General features: G+C 46.8%; 4 protein-coding genes across 4 annotated transcripts; 2 read left to right on the forward strand and 2 right to left on the reverse strand.

Moving 5' to 3' along the window:
• Positions 1-32: 32 nt before the first annotated feature.
• On the forward strand, positions 33-1,425 carry CNH01910 (kinase regulator, putative). The gene is made up of 9 exons (XM_024657678.1): positions 33-154; positions 221-240; positions 338-408; positions 476-548; positions 617-684; positions 744-802; positions 862-1,082; positions 1,136-1,182; positions 1,232-1,425. The coding sequence occupies exons 1-9, from the start codon at positions 135-137 to the stop codon at positions 1,307-1,309; spliced, it is 657 nt and encodes a 218-aa protein (XP_024513351.1). The 5' UTR covers positions 33-134; the 3' UTR covers positions 1,310-1,425.
• A 505-nt stretch (positions 1,426-1,930) lies between these two features.
• Positions 1,931-5,384, forward strand: CNH01900 (urease). The gene is made up of 12 exons (XM_572365.2): positions 1,931-1,999; positions 2,061-2,236; positions 2,293-2,587; positions 2,642-3,135; positions 3,192-3,309; positions 3,361-3,470; positions 3,521-3,712; positions 3,762-4,052; positions 4,114-4,329; positions 4,383-4,938; positions 4,994-5,101; positions 5,156-5,384. Exons 2-12 carry the CDS (start codon positions 2,213-2,215, stop codon positions 5,251-5,253), a joined length of 2,502 nt encoding a protein of 833 aa, XP_572365.1. The 5' UTR covers positions 1,931-1,999; positions 2,061-2,212; the 3' UTR covers positions 5,254-5,384.
• A 170-nt stretch (positions 5,385-5,554) lies between these two features.
• CNH01890 (conserved hypothetical protein) lies at positions 5,555-10,835 on the reverse strand. Its single transcript, XM_024657677.1, has 22 exons — positions 10,276-10,835; positions 10,148-10,211; positions 9,981-10,087; positions 9,800-9,925; positions 9,667-9,744; positions 8,627-9,612; positions 8,243-8,573; positions 7,967-8,186; positions 7,709-7,910; positions 7,605-7,655; positions 7,545-7,555; positions 7,465-7,472; positions 7,334-7,407; positions 7,220-7,253; positions 7,046-7,168; positions 6,876-6,993; positions 6,646-6,821; positions 6,519-6,590; positions 6,236-6,460; positions 6,098-6,182; positions 5,938-6,034; positions 5,555-5,871 (listed from the first exon to the last, which is right to left on the reverse strand). The coding sequence occupies exons 1-22, from the start codon at positions 10,765-10,767 to the stop codon at positions 5,811-5,813; spliced, it is 3,741 nt and encodes a 1,246-aa protein (XP_024513350.1). The 5' UTR covers positions 10,768-10,835; the 3' UTR covers positions 5,555-5,810.
• A 104-nt stretch (positions 10,836-10,939) lies between these two features.
• On the reverse strand, positions 10,940-14,664 carry CNH01880 (endocytosis-related protein, putative). Its single transcript, XM_024657676.1, has 12 exons — positions 14,362-14,664; positions 14,283-14,303; positions 14,141-14,221; positions 14,075-14,092; positions 13,812-14,021; positions 13,421-13,756; positions 12,719-13,368; positions 12,156-12,670; positions 11,958-12,103; positions 11,812-11,910; positions 11,453-11,756; positions 10,940-11,395 (listed from the first exon to the last, which is right to left on the reverse strand). The coding sequence occupies exons 1-12, from the start codon at positions 14,476-14,478 to the stop codon at positions 11,214-11,216; spliced, it is 2,679 nt and encodes an 892-aa protein (XP_024513349.1). The 5' UTR covers positions 14,479-14,664; the 3' UTR covers positions 10,940-11,213.
• Between the last annotated feature and the right edge of the window lie 40 nt (positions 14,665-14,704).

Consider the following 14,704-nt stretch of genomic DNA (forward strand, 5'->3'; position numbering starts at 1 on the left):
GTCTGAGCATTTTCAGGCTTGGTTCCGCTTCTTTTGCAGCAGCGAGACAAACACAAAGGCAAAAGGATCAATCAACACTTCCGCAACACCTTCAAATCAAGATTTCGCTCATAAATTGACTTTATTTACAAGCTATGTCCACCCTGTTCAACATGTGAGTTTCTACCAGACAGAGGTAGGCATGACTAGACGCTGACATCTTGAACAATGTCTAACACAGCAAGAGCGGCCAGTCTCGCAGTATGTTCATTTCTTGATCGACCCAGCATTTTCTCTGGCCGCATTTAAAGGCATATCTCTATATAAAAAAACTCAGATAGCTGACTTCCTGATAAAGCCTTCAAGCCCAAGAAGGTCCCGGAGGGCACGAAGCAGTGGCAGCTCAAGCAGTATGCACAACAGACACTTGTAAATCACTCCAGCGCAACACTGTGATGCAGCTTTGGTTAGAGCGCTACTTACGTGGCTGTAATAGGGTTCTGGTAATTTGAGAACAGCAGTCAAACTCCCAGAAGGTGAAGACCTGCAAGAATGGATCGCTGTACACGGTACGTCTAAATGTTGATATCATCAAGATAAGCTTGTTCTTGTAAGACTGATGTTTTGTTGCCTACAGTCGTTGACTTCTTCAACCACGTCAACATGCTATACGGTACGGTATCCGAGTTCTGTACTCCAACAGAGGTTTGTTGGGCTTTTCATAAATCATTGCATCTGGGCAGTGCTGACAAACTGATTGGTAGTGCCCCGTAATGAACGCCGGGCCAAAATATGAGTACTTTTGGGAAGATGGAACCAATTAGTGAGAGTTTTCCGGATGTTTCATACAAGGGCTGTTGGCTAACGCTTGGACCAATGTAGCAAAAAACCTACCCAGCTTTCGGCCCCAGCTTACGTTGAAGCTCTCATGTCATGGACTCAGTCTATCCTCGATGACGAAAAGCACTTCCCTCAGACTATTGGCAAGCGCTTCCCGCCTACATTCATGACGACCGCCAAAACGATTTTGAGACGGTTATTCAGAGTATATGCCCATATCTACCATGCCCATTTTGACCAAATCTGTGCGTTAGGTATTGAGGGTGAGTCAAGGCGTAACAAAATGAACATCCTCTGTGCTAAAAGTTTTGTTTAGCTCACTTGAACACCAACTACCGCCATTTCCTTCTTTTTGTGGATGAGGTTTGTCTTTTGATGGATTGCCACATGGGCAGTACTAACAATCAGTTAGTTTGCTTTGCTGTCAGAAAAGGACCTCGTCCCTCTTGAAGATTTCAACAAGACCATCTTGAATGAAACGGGGAAGTAGAGAGTGGTTTAGGAGACTCTGGATGGGATGACTTATGTATAGAGAGCTGCTGCAGAGGCCCATGTTATTTTGTAGAATATGTGTATATCCGGATGATATCCCGTGCAAAACCTATCCAAGAGTCATTTTGTCCAATATGGCAATGTATCAAAAAAGGCCATTGTATCCATGATAAGACCCAATCTCACTGTTGCTCAAGTGTGATTTCAATTATCATGTTAATAGTGAAGCAACAATAAAATGGATAGGCCAACAACAACACTACTAATAATAAGTGACGTTGAGAAGAGTTCCTGAGCAACTAATCTGCTGAGATATATGTCAACCTGAAACGTTAATGATCTGTCCCATTCATCTTCAGCCTGGGTTATAGATAGGTATGTAACAACCGGCTTGTCTAGACAGACGGTAGAAAGATGAGCGAACCAAATGGAAGAAGGCGAGGACAAAACGAAGTGCGAGAAGAACGTACGTAAAACTCCGCCGTCTGTCCTGAAATGCTGAAAAGCGAAGGAGTGCATGTTACGTAAGGAACACATAGGCGCAAGAAGGTGTCGGAGTTCGAGGAGCAGTCGAGGGGTTTTGACCTTTAAATTATGGCTATTTTATTATCTGAAGGCCATGAGACACGCCGTCACTTGGATTGGGAGGACGTTACTACGGATGGAACTGAATGGGAAACTAAATAAGGTACGGGTAGGTGAGTGTCTGCTGATAAGAGACGCGAGGATAACGGGTGCCTGGCTGATAGCTCGCTGATTGGATTGGCGGGATTGGCTCGTTCCGTGCATCATAAGCCCCACAAAGGCACGCAGCTCCCCTTCCCATCTCGCTTTTGATTCCTCGCTCCTATTTCTTTTTTCTTTTCTCTTTTGCCTTACTTCCTCTTCACTCTCCAAGAACATGCATCTCCTTCCAAGAGAAACGGCAAGTCCTCCACTCCCACCACGCTCCACCTTACAAGCTGACTGACCACCACTCAGGACAAACTCATTGTCACCACCTTGGGCACCCTTGCTCAACGTCGCCTTGCCCGAGGCCTTATTCTTAACCGTGCTGAGACCATTGCTCTCATCTCCTCCCAGTTGCAAGAATTCATTCGAGATGGACGTCATTCTGTTGCAGAGCTCATGGATTTGGGCAAGAAAATGCTAGGCAGGCGACATGTCAGGAAGGGCGTTCCAGAATCAATTCACACTATTCAGGTGGAAGGCACCTTCCCCGACGGTGTATTTTTGGTCACAGTTGATGATCCTATCTCCTCAGATGATGGCGACTGTGAGTCTGAAGCATGCAAAGTACATCACCAAATGCTGACTATTATGGGAACAGTGAACAACGCCTTTTACGGTTCTTTCCTGCCAATCCCGTCGGCAGACGTCTTCCCTGCTGCGCCCGAGCCAGCCGATACCCTCTTAGGAGCCCTTATTTGTCGTAAGGAGCCAATTAAGATCAATGCTTCCCGACGACGCTTCAAGCTTGAAGTCAAGAATGCTGGAGACAGGCCTATTCAAGTTGGCTCCCACTACCATTTCCTCGAAACCAACCCGGCCCTCATTTTCGACAGGCTCTTGTCCTATGGCTACCATTTGGACATCCCCGCCGGTACGGCGGTCAGGTTTGAGCCAGGAGAGAAGAAGACTGTAACAATGGTGGAATTCGGCGGAAAGAAGATCTTCCACGGTGGAAGTGGATTGGCAAGCGGATCTTTCGACGAGAATTTAAGGGAGACTAAAGTCAAGGAGATGGTTGAAAAAGGTGGATTTGGTCATAAGGATCAAGAAAAGGTAGAAGAGGGGCCAACAACTGAGATGAACAGAGAAGTGGTATGTCTCATGTGACTTACTTGAAATAGTCGGACGTTCATTAACTTGTATCATAGTACGCTTCCATGTTCGGACCAACAACTGGCGACAAGATCAAGCTCGCTGACATGGATCTGTGGATCGAGGTCGAAAAAGATTACACTGTCTACGGCGAGGAATGCAAATTCGGCGGAGGTGAGTGATTAGTAGTCTGTCTTTGGATTTTTGAGTTGACATCCGGTATAGGCAAGGTCCTTCGAGATGGCGGAGGTCAAGCATCTGGTAGGCATGAACATGAGGTCCTTGACCTCGTTATTACCAATGCTCTTATCGTTGACTGGAATGGCATCTACAAGGTGATTGCAATAGGCCCAGCTGTCTGCTCAGTGTCGCTAACGTCTCTTAGGCCGATATTGGTGTAAAAAATGGCATTATTGTTGGTATTGGTAAAGCTGGTAACCCCGATATGATGGATGGAGTCACAGATGGAATGATTGTGGGGTCAAGCACTGAAGTTATCGCTGGCGAAAAGTTGATCATCACTGCGGGAGCTCTCGACGTCCACGTTCATTACATTTGCCCTCAACTCATGACGGAGGTGAGTTTCTCTAGTAGGATGGCGATCAACAGCTGATCTAATTGTCAAGGCCTTGGCATCCGGTATCACCACTGTTGTCGGAGGTGGTACAGGTCCTGCAGACGGCTCCAACGCCACTACTTGCACGTCTTCGTCCTTCTACATGCAAAACATGATCAAAGCAACCGACACTGTTCCTCTCAACTTTGGTTTCACCGGAAAGGGCAACGATTCTGGCACTAATGCTTTGAGGGACGTTATCGAGGCTGGAGCTTGTGGATTGAAGGTGCATGAAGATTGGGGCGCGACGCCCGAAGTTATTGACAGGGCTCTGAGCATTGCCGATGAGTACGACGTACAGGTGAGTTGCCTATCTGCATGGCTATATCGTTGCATACTGACAATAGCTACTCGAATCGTAGGTCAACCTTCACAGTGATACTCTCAACGAAAGTGGATACGTCGAGAGTACCTTGGCCGCCATCAAAGGGAGGACTATTCACAGTTACCACACTGAAGGAGCTGGTGGCGGACATGCTCCAGACATCATCGTTGTCTGTGAATATGAAAACGTCTTGCCTAGTTCCACCAACCCAACTAGGCCTTATGCTGTTAACACTCTTGATGAGCATCTTGACGTGGGTCCTTTCCCTTCGAGCAATGTTTCAATGCAGTGCTAATAACACATCAGATGCTTATGGTCTGTCACCACCTCGATAAGTCTATCCCGGAGGACATTGCCTTTGCCGACTCTCGTATCCGTTCTGAAACCGTTGCAGCCGAAGACGTTTTACAGGACACAGGCGCGATTTCCATGATCTCATCTGACTGTCAAGCTATGGGTCGTATCGGTGAAGTCATCACTCGTACATGGCGTACGGCTGCGAAGATGAAGCAATTCCGTGGTCCTCTTGAGGGCGATGAACCCACGAGAGACAACAATAGGGTGAAACGGTATGTTGCCAAGTACACTATTAACCCCGCCATTACCCACGGTATGTCGCACCTCATCGGTCAAGTTGCCGTGGGCTGTCTGGCAGATCTGGTCTTCTGGACGGCAGAGTCCTTTGGTGCTAGACCGGAGATGATCCTCAAGGGTGGTGTCATTGCTTGGGCTGCAATGGGCGATGCGAACGCTTCGATCCCCACTGTGCAGCCCGTCATTGGCAGGCCCATGTGGGGCTCTCAGCCTGAGGCCGCTGCACTCAATTCAATTGTTTGGGTCAGCCAGGCATCTCTTGACAAGGGTGGGTCTTTTTTTTCCCTGTTATCTACAAATGAATATGGCTGATGAATTGTTAGATCTCGTGAAGAGATTCAACATCAAGAAGAGGGCGGAGGCTGTCAAGAACTGTCGTGCAATTGGAAAGAAGGATATGAAGTGGAATGACAGTATGCCGAAGATGACTGGTGAGTGACAGTAGCCACAGTGTGGAGCGAATTACTTACGCAAGCTCCATTTAGTCGATCCGGAGACCTACGACGTTCACGCTGACGGCGTCCTTTGCGACGTCCCACCGGCAGACAAACTCCCACTGACCAAGAGATACTTCGTTTACTAATAAGCATCAGTATAATTTCCACGCTGTTCATGAATCGTACATATATTTAATAAATCTCTAGTTATCCTCCAATAGGGTGAATTACAAAGATAAATCGTGAAATTGTACACATACTCAAGTGAGATGAATCGATGAATTTTGGCATCTAGTCAGGATTTGACTGGTTAAAGACACCGCGCAATTTTCTTTCATCGACATTGCCGATAATTGCTGCAGATCATAAGTGAGTACTTCGGAATAAATTTGGGCAGCCATTATTTGTCCTGCAACCAACAGTTCAAACATGAACTCATTCATAAGGCCCCTTTCTCAGGTATCAGATTAAACGACTTGAGCCAAGCCAGAACCTAAAAATCAAAACATGGGATTCTCAATGGCAGGTGGTGAGGGCAGACGGCCGGCCTGCTATTGAATTTTATGGCATCAATACTTAATCTAACTATCCATACATGCTTTTACTCCCAAAACCTGTTGTTCCAAATGCCGAACTCGCAATATAGATGGATGCTAATGTACAGCACACGATGTTAAACAAAATGGCCCTTTCAAAAGATGCGCTATGCCCTAGTTGTTTGTTCCAAATGTAAACCAGCAATATGATAATTTTCACCCAATAATCTGATATACAGCCTCGAGGTCAGCCTTCGGAATGGTTAAGTGACAGCATGGAGAGGAACATCCTACGTTTTGCAGATGACAACTATTCTGTCAAGTCGAGAGATAAGAGAGAAGGTAGTAGTTATACCAAGAGCGTAACGCATGTAATTATCGGATTCAAGTACTGTCGCGCCATTGCCATTCAGCTCAAATGCTTTTGTCGACATAAGATCCACAAGCCACTCACCATCTACTGTCACCAGGGTAGGAAGCTCGCCAGATTGATCACTCGAATCGTGGGGTAAATCCAGTCCTTTGGTCTTGCCCATTCCCTGTTAACTTGTGAGCACTATGATTTGCACTTGTCTTGCTGGATAGCTCTCACGAATCTTGCGACTAGAGGGCTCGGGGTGATTTGAGGTAGAGGTGTTCCCGCTCTCAACGCTGTGGAACACATGCTCAAGACTACCATCACGTCGCCGAGGAAAGCGGGATCGGATAAGCGAGTCCTATCCAGCAACGCTTTACGCCATGGCCGCTCAAGCTGTGTGAGGACATGATTAAGTTGTGATAGAAGAGATAAAAGGTCCTGCAAAGTATCGAAAAGAGCCTGGCCGACACAAGACATTCGTGAGGATGCGTCCGATTGTCTGGAAGTACCAACTTACCTTATACCTTTCCTCGGGCCATCGACCTCTCAATGAAAATTCTCGTGTCGCATTGATATGCCTCGCGCCCAACTGCAGTGGCGTCTGAGTTAGATGTCATCCCCCCCCCAAAATTTCTTAACTTTACCTTATTCAATTTAGATCTCCAAGTGATAAGGTTGTGGCGAATCGTGTCATTTTCCTTGAGGTGATAATGATGGTCATTTGCATGAGAAAGAACGTCGCATAAAATAGAACCAGCAGTGCCAATTGTTCTTGCGTATGAATAACGAATGGCGCGCTTGGCAGAGTACACTGGAGGCACTGTTACAATCATTAGCTGCTACACTTCTGTCGCAGAGAATATTCGACACATACCATACGAAAACGCCCAGGCTGCAGATATTCCAATAAGAACGCAGACGTAACGACGCCAAGCAACGTCCCAACCCCACTGTGCATAGGTGAGGGGCCCTATAGTCCCGTTATAGTATGACTGTTATACAAGTCAACCGGGTTTGAATCAAGCAGTCAGAAATCGAGCTTACGTATCCAATAACTAGGCCCATTGTTACAGGGGCCATGACAGCCGTTAATACTGGCCCCGGGAAGTATATCCTAAAGAATGACGCTAAGGGAAAAGCAACTGCACACGCAGCAGCAATTCCATACTATAAAAAGTCGGTCAGTTATATGCAGATTAGTAACAATGGTATACTAACGGGATTGCCTTGCCCCGAACCGCTGCCAATATACCTATTGTCCCAGAATGTATCAGTCTGTTGTCAATTGAAATAGCCAACTAGGATGGGCTTTCTGCATAGGACAGCACCTACCAAAGGACCATGCCGACTAGGCATCCCCAGAAGGAGGCCACAACACGACCTAGCCAAGCAGAAGCAGTATCGCCCTAATTGGTCATAATTAGTCTGACACACCACCTATTAGCAGTGATGTAGATACGTACTGAATATACTGCCAGGGCTGATATGGTAATTCACTAGGTTAGCGACTAATTCCAAGGGATCATTCATGGCGGCTACGCACTCAGTTGAGCCCTAAGGTAATTGGCATTAATGGGGACCTTGCCAGATAAAGGTAACTTACATGATGGTACACCATACACCACGGTTGAGGTAATAGAACGAAGCAGAGGATCTACCTCCTTTCAGCCTTCGCTCAAATTGTAAGTCGAAGACGGTTCGACTCACGCGATGAAGTTCGGCAGAGTTGTCAAAGCACCCAGCACGGCTGCCTTCAAAGCATACATGAAACTTCTGCTGCTAAGAATATCCATAACCTTTGAGCACTTGGCGATGAGGTTGAGGAATGAGTTGTCGAAAGGCTTGTACTCTGGGTTTCGCTTTTTGACTTCGCCCAAGAAATCCTCCTCTTCCTCCTGTTCAAACGCAGCTATGCAAAAAAAGCATCAATTTGCCGGTCAAGCGAGTTGTAGGGAGTCAACTCACCATCATTCTCATGCCCATCGTCACCATCAGTCAAATGCTTGTCCTTGTGAGAATGACGGAAATGATCGATCATCGAAGTCAAATGGGGATACCATAACCTTCGCTTTTGACGTGACTTGTCTAACTCTTCCATGAGCCTGAGTAAATTTAGGAGTGCCTCTGAGAATTCTAAAACATGATACTGAGCGACAAAGTTCTGGAACAGGCTTCGGAAGTGCATCTGCAAGCCATGTCGATCAGCAATTTAAGGTACAGCGTACAGACATGAGGATTCACCTTGCCACGACGTCCTTCCTCGGGGTGAGTGGGGTCAAAAAGATGTTTATACGGCTTAACAATTTCCAAGCGGGCAATATGGAAGTCGTCCAAGGCACTTTGTAGATGTCCAGTGACCTCTTCAAGCTTGGTGGTGGCGATAACCTTTTCGTCCCTCCTTTTCTCCTTCTGTGATTCGCGATGCCGATTGGGCCAGGTAAAGATTGATCGATCTCGATTGACATTGAGAATCCAATCTGTTGCTTCTGAAAGAGCAGCTTCACAAGCGCGAATTAAAGGAACACTGCCTCGTGCAAGGATATCAAGCTGTTCCAACACATGCTCGGTGTCTCTGCAAAGAGTTCAATCAGCAATTGTTCATGGAATGAGCGATACGGTACCTACACAGCAAAGTTTCGCTCAATGTCCATGTATCTAGTACTTTCGTACACACCTACAGGTTGTTGTGATTTTCTGAGGTGATCGAGCAGGGAGAGATGGCTTCCTTTTTGCGTCGCGGCGAACCCATGAGGTGAACCATTTCTCCTCAAGATGCCGGAAAAATTGAACTTTCGGGAACCAAAATACAACCCACGGTCATGATGAGGACTCTCTGCGTGATCATCGACTTCGGGGGGAGGTGTGACAGTCCCATCGCCATGCAAGCTATCATCCACACTTCCTCTTCTCTCATCCAAAAACTCATGCCTGATAGAAGCAGCGCGAGAACCCGAACGAGATTGAGAAACGTGATGGACTGACCACGCAGACGAATCCAGATGTGAGTGTTTGGCATTGTTGATAATGACATCAAAGAAGAAAGCCATTCCCCCTGAACGCGCCTGCACAATGGCCAATCGATCAAAGAGATTGCGCAAATCTTCTCCGGATAAACGGCTGTAACTAATATCTACCGCTAGGTATCGTTGTTGAGCTCTCAAGGGCGGAATTCCGGCCAAAGACTGGAGAAGCTGAGTGCGAATCTTCTTGCTCCTGTCCGCCCAATCATCAAGCTTGTCCGCATAGAATTTTGGTCCGTAATCGCTATTTCTTACTGATAGCAGATCGTCAGTGTTCTCCTCTTGTCCGTTATCATGCTTTTCGGCCTCGCCGAAAAGAGTTTCAATAGACTTCATGGCAGAAGCGAGTGGTGTAAGGATTCCTGGAAACTTGGACTGGAATGAGTGGCCCACTGATTCGGGAAAAATGAGAAACGAGCAAAGAGTGCCAATGCCAGCTTGTACGGACATCGGTAGGAAGAAGATGAGGCCGGAAGTATAAGAGTTGTAAGGATAGAACACGACAACTGTAAGGCTAACGTCAATGAGAATGCAGGATAGGACCAATGGGAATGTGGCTGGGCTGGGTTGCGTTCTCAATTTCCACCAAAGCTGCGAATGAAATGATCAGTTTGATTGGTATGTCTGAAATCCAAAAACGCTTACAAGAGCGCCCGTTCCCGCAGATAAGAAAACGCAGCATACCACAGCTGGCTTCGCTTGGAGATAAGTACCATCAAAAATCTAGAGATGGTCAGCAGGGTGAAACGCAACGTCAGATGCGTAAAAATCTTCTCACAATTCTTTGCTGGTATTTGGTAGGGTCGACATCTTTCAGATACGCCCACCTTGCTTCGGCCGCGGCAACCTTATCGGGGTTGGGAGGACCTCTCGTGGCACCAGCAATGAGCACTGTAATAATCACCTATATGGGGAGGTTAACCACTGGTTACTTCATGAAAGAGGAATTCTAGACGTACCCAAACCCATGACAGCGAGGTGAAGAAGAATAGATTTACATACTTCTCCAATGTCTGGACCACGGGGTCACTTGGCGGTAGCATGAAGCTGACAATCAAGAGGAAAACTGCATGTTATTGTTAGATGTATTGTCTACTATGGATCAATGAGACCTGGGATCACTTACATGCGCCATTGCCGATGGACCTCTCAACGGGGACGATCATCAGGAGGACAAGACCTAGCCACGCCTTCAACAGGTGAACGACAAATTCAGGACATGAGATTTGACATAATGTTCTGAGGTATACTTACGGAAATGGCACATCTGATCACAGGTTTCAGTTTCCCCCATGTCAACTTGGGTCCAATCCAGGAAAACCACCGATGTCCCAGGATTTTCTTCACCCTCAATTCTGCTAGTATTTTGACCTTTTCGTACCTAGTCTTCTCATTGACTTGGTCGTCATCCGCCGTTTCTTTTTTCTCTGCATTATGCCTGTCCGCCTCATCATCGGCGGTCAAGGCAAAAGAGGCTTGTTTTCGATGGCCACTTCCACTAGGCTCTCCGTCTGCATTGCTGATAGTTATTTCTGGGTCGTCGTTTATTCGGACGTGGCTATGACTCCCTCTGCGTTTCCTTGGTGTTGTAATATCATTTGATTCTCTCTTTTCTCCCGAGGAGGAGGATGTCGATCTCAGAGGAGAGGGGGGTGTAGATGGCATGGGCTGTTCTGAGTGAGGGGCATTTGAGGAGCTGATTGTAATAGCGGGTGGCGGTGGAGTATTTGTTTCTTGGAAGGACATGGCTGAGGGACGATTTACCGTGTTGTGGGCATGGTTCTCTGATTTTTTGAGATGGAAATGCGATAGATCTTTTTTCAGAAACTCCTGTTGTTTGCAGTGTTCAGTCAGATCTGATGCGATTGAATGCTGCGGCCTTTCCGGGTAAATGTCCGGCGTGCCTCCTTGTATCAATCCTCATCTTCTTATCTGTTCATTTTTCGCTATCCGGCTTATCCTACAGCAGATTCCAGAGATGTCTGACCTCTACTAATCTACAGTGTTCGAGTGCATTACAAGAGCGCCTATTTCCATCTACTGTACCAAAAAACATGCACCAGTCTCGATTTTTCTGCGTCGCGGCGGGGTATTAAAAAAGGAGGATGACTGAGTGATGATGCAAGTTATCGGTCTTCCCCGTTTACCCTTTATTTAATTAATTATTTATGACTCGTCCAGCGACCGCGGCGTCATTGAATGATCTCACCGTCGTCCCCCCATTCCTCCTCTGGTAACTTCGTTTCCCAATCTATCTTCTCTATTTTATTCTCCTCTAGCCACTGGAAAGTGAATGACAAGAATGCTCTAGCAAAACCCGGAAGATTTGTCTCGGGTAACGCATCAGATAAAGGAAGAACAGACATGTGTGGCACTGTAAAAAACAGAAATCTCTTTAGATCTTATCTCAGCAGGGCGGAATGCGACTCACCAACTCGAGAAAGCACGCCATCTTTTATTTGAGGTTTTACTTCCCCCCGGCCCCTCCTCTTCTTCTTCGGTTTGACGAACTCCCCATCTCCGTCAGCCTCGCCACTGGGCTCTTTCTTTTGTGACGGTCGGACAAAGCCAGGAAGGTACTCTGCGAGATCGTTGCCGAGCAGGATCCTTCCTGGCTTATTGCCACAGAGGGACGGGGCGTAATTTGTGGACAGAATAGATTCGTATAATTGCTTAGGGGCATGGGGAAGGTAGAGAAGATATGGGCGACCTGTTTCAAGCGTGTGCCTACCCAGCTGCGTTATGTTTAGTGATCACATTTTTGAGCATGGAGGAAATGCAGGGTCTCACCAAGTTATCCTGAAGAAGTGTGACACCAATTGATGACAAGACTTTCTTATCACCTTCGTCCCAAACGGGGTCGTACATTTCGAGATCATGGACAGTGCACTGCAAATGGATTAGCTAGGTAAAGATGTCAAAATTCACGCACTTACATTTAATGCATCGGCCAGCTCAAGGGCAAGAGCCAGTTGAATTTGAGCTGTCCTATCAGAGAAGGGCTTCCCTAGGCCCAAGCAGAGGATGGAAAGAGGTAAATGACTATCGCCAGACAAGAGATGCTTCAATTTCGAGACCAAATCTGAGATGATTCAGTATTATCATTTTTAGATAATGGATACTGATGAACTCACCAGCCCATGTATCACCCCATTTCTCCACCATCTTTTCTCTCTTTTCCTGAATCCCTGCAACCACTTTTGCAACTCTTTCATCACTATAATCATTCTCTCCTTGCTCTCGTCCGCCTTTCGTGCCTTTGCCGCTCTTGATACTGTTTTTACCCTTTTGTTTGGGTGCCACAAATCCATCATCATCCACTTTATCCTTCCTGTCGGATTGCTGAGGTGATGCAAACGTCTCAACCGATGCGCCTGCCTTTTTGGCAGCCTTTCTAGCCTCCTTAAACGCCGCTTTACGCTCTTCTTCCTCTATCTTCTTACGAGCTTCACGAGCACGTCGCTTGTCGCGTTTTGATAATTCCGAGGTCTTGTCAGACTCACGAGCAACTCCGTCGTCTGATACTGCGGCGCTTGGAGTATTGGAAGCGTCAGGTTGTGATTCGTTGCGAGAAGGAGAGAGTCCAGTAGCTGTATCAACTTCGTCGATTACGCCATCTCGGCGATTTTTTTTCCCTTTTTTCTTGGACCTGCGTAGCAAGTTAGAATCATCTAGTAGATATATACCAAGAACGTACTTTTTGTTGCCATAATCAACATCCTCGCTTTCTTCCAAAGCCAAATCTACCATTTCTGCCTCAAGTGCTTGTAATTCCGCGAGCTGCTCTTCTTCTGTCATTCCAACCCCCTTGGTCTCCCCGCCTATTTCGCCTTCACCGGCATCTGCATCTTCGGCTCGCTCATCACCCGGTTCCTCTTCCGATTGCGGCTCGGTAAGCCCCATTGCCTTGGCCTCCGCTCTCATCTCCTTTTTCAATCTCCAGACCGCCTGTTTATGTTTCTTACTTCTCTCGTGATTTATCCAGCTCGCTTCGCTTGCGAACGTTTTCCCACATGCCACACATTCAAATATCTCCCCTCCCTGTCCATCGTCCAGCCTGACACCGGTGCCATCTCCGAGTTCTTCTTCAGGTTCTTCTTCTTCCATCTCTTCATCGTCAGAGTTACGTGAAGAAAACTTTTGCCAATCTTGTTCTTCGTACTGTGCCGCTGCACGTAAACGTTCTTCATGACGCCGCTTAGCGGCCTCAGCATCAACAACGGGTTTGCCAGCTGGAGTAGATGCCCCTGACGTCTTAGCGGACTTGCTGGCGGCACGCTCCTGAGCAAGCTTGGTTTGATGGGCCTTGTATCTTGGATCTCTATGTTGAATAAAAACAACCAGTTGCTGTGATCTATGAGCTTCGGGCTTATAGATTTAATAAAGAGGCTGCGCTTACTCGGACTGTCTCATTATATTCCTTTCTTGTCTCCTCCCTTGCCTTCTTATTCTCCTTCTCCATAGCTCGTCGGACCATCCTGTCGTCTCCTCTTTCAGCATCCCATTTGTTTAACCACTCAAATTTCTTTTCTGTCACAAATTCCCCCCAAACGGCGTAGAAATCTCGAGCCCACACCTGGGAATCTTTTTGCGCGCGGGTCAAACCAGGAGGAGGGGCATAAGCAGTTGAGGAATTACCGAAAGATGGGTATGAAAGAGGAGTGGTGGAAGTGGTGTGTAGAGCCTCATCAGAGGCGAGAAGGGCAAAGAGAGTCCTATATATTGAGTAGAAGCCCTGACATGAGAGATTAGTAATATATAGAGGGTATAGAGCAAGAGAGTGAGCTTACTTCTGAGGTATCATCCATTTTACTGGCAATTTTAGGATCAAAAAAGCGCATGAGCTGGGCTATGGTAACTCCTGGATCCCCTTGGCGTCTCCTATTCAGCTTTGATTTGGGATCATTTGTCGCTTTATCCCCTGTCCTGACATGTTCAAAGATATCGTCATCTGTGGCTGCAACTGGGGCATTTCGATGGGAATCATAGAATGCTCTTTCCTTTACAATTTGTCAGTTCCGAAGAATAATAGGATATAGCGCCAAGGGCTTACTTGGGGATCACTCAGAACCTTTACTGAGTCAGTTGACTGCCGTCCGTGAATTCAGACATAACTCACCTCATAAGCGTGCTGCAAGTCCGCGAACAGTTTCGTTGCCTCTTCTATTCTGTGAGGATTCTTGTCAGGGTGGTTTATCAGCTGTTCCAAGATACGTAAAGTCAGCCAGTCTCCCCCAACTGCCTTTCGTTTAAGGACGAACCGCCAATTTTCGATATGACCGCTGCACCACAAGTATTAGCAGCTTGTTCACTTGTAATGCAGGTGAGCGATCAACTTACCTTAATTTCATCATACCCTGCTTCCTCATCTACTTGCAGCAGTTCGTAATAATCAGGCGGCTTCTCATCGACCTGCTTGCCATCGCCAGAAGAGGTGCGTGATTGATCATTTCCCATTATTGACGGATATCAGTGATTACTGATAGGAAGCGGGTATTTTCGTATTAACAATAAGTATTCGTTTGTGTATTTGGGAATTTTCTGCTCCGAAAGGACGACGACTGTGCAGCTGATCCGAAGTAGATGTCAATTGCAACTGCCTCTGATCTCTGCCGGCTGATTTCTCTTTTTTCTTTCGAAGAGATAGATGGTCGGTGGAGGCGGATGATGATTATTCGTATAG

This window comes from Cryptococcus neoformans (genome assembly GCF_000091045.1).
Source record: "Cryptococcus neoformans var. neoformans JEC21 chromosome 8 sequence".
NCBI lineage: Eukaryota > Fungi > Basidiomycota > Tremellomycetes > Tremellales > Cryptococcaceae > Cryptococcus > Cryptococcus deneoformans.

Coding starts and splice junctions, on each gene's coding strand:
- CNH01910 (XM_024657678.1), top strand. CDS start 135: ATGTCCACCCTGTTCAACAT. Junction 409..475: donor AGTATGCACAACAGACACTT/GTAAATCACTCC, acceptor TGGCTGTAATAG/GGTTCTGGTAATTTGAGAAC. Junction 1,083..1,135: donor CTGTGCGTTAGGTATTGAGG/GTGAGTCAAGGC, acceptor AGTTTTGTTTAG/CTCACTTGAACACCAACTAC.
- CNH01880 (XM_024657676.1), bottom strand. CDS start 14,478: ATGGGAAATGATCAATCACGCACCTCTTCTGGCGATGGCAAGCAGGTC. Junction 14,304..14,361: donor CAGGGTATGATGAAATTAAG/GTAAGTTGATCG, acceptor CTTGTGGTGCAG/CGGTCATATCGAAAATTGGC. Junction 12,104..12,155: donor ATGGGGTGATACATGGGCTG/GTGAGTTCATCA, acceptor GAATCATCTCAG/ATTTGGTCTCGAAATTGAAG.
- CNH01890 (XM_024657677.1), bottom strand. CDS start 10,767: ATGTCCTTCCAAGAAACAAATACTCCACCGCCACCCGCTATTACAATC. Junction 6,591..6,645: donor GGAGATCTAAATTGAATAAG/GTAAAGTTAAGA, acceptor ACGCCACTGCAG/TTGGGCGCGAGGCATATCAA. Junction 5,872..5,937: donor ATAGTTGTCATCTGCAAAAC/GTAGGATGTTCC, acceptor GCTGTATATCAG/ATTATTGGGTGAAAATTATC.
- CNH01900 (XM_572365.2), top strand. CDS start 2,213: ATGCATCTCCTTCCAAGAGAAACG. Junction 3,713..3,761: donor GCCCTCAACTCATGACGGAG/GTGAGTTTCTCT, acceptor CTAATTGTCAAG/GCCTTGGCATCCGGTATCAC. Junction 4,330..4,382: donor CTCTTGATGAGCATCTTGAC/GTGGGTCCTTTC, acceptor ATAACACATCAG/ATGCTTATGGTCTGTCACCA.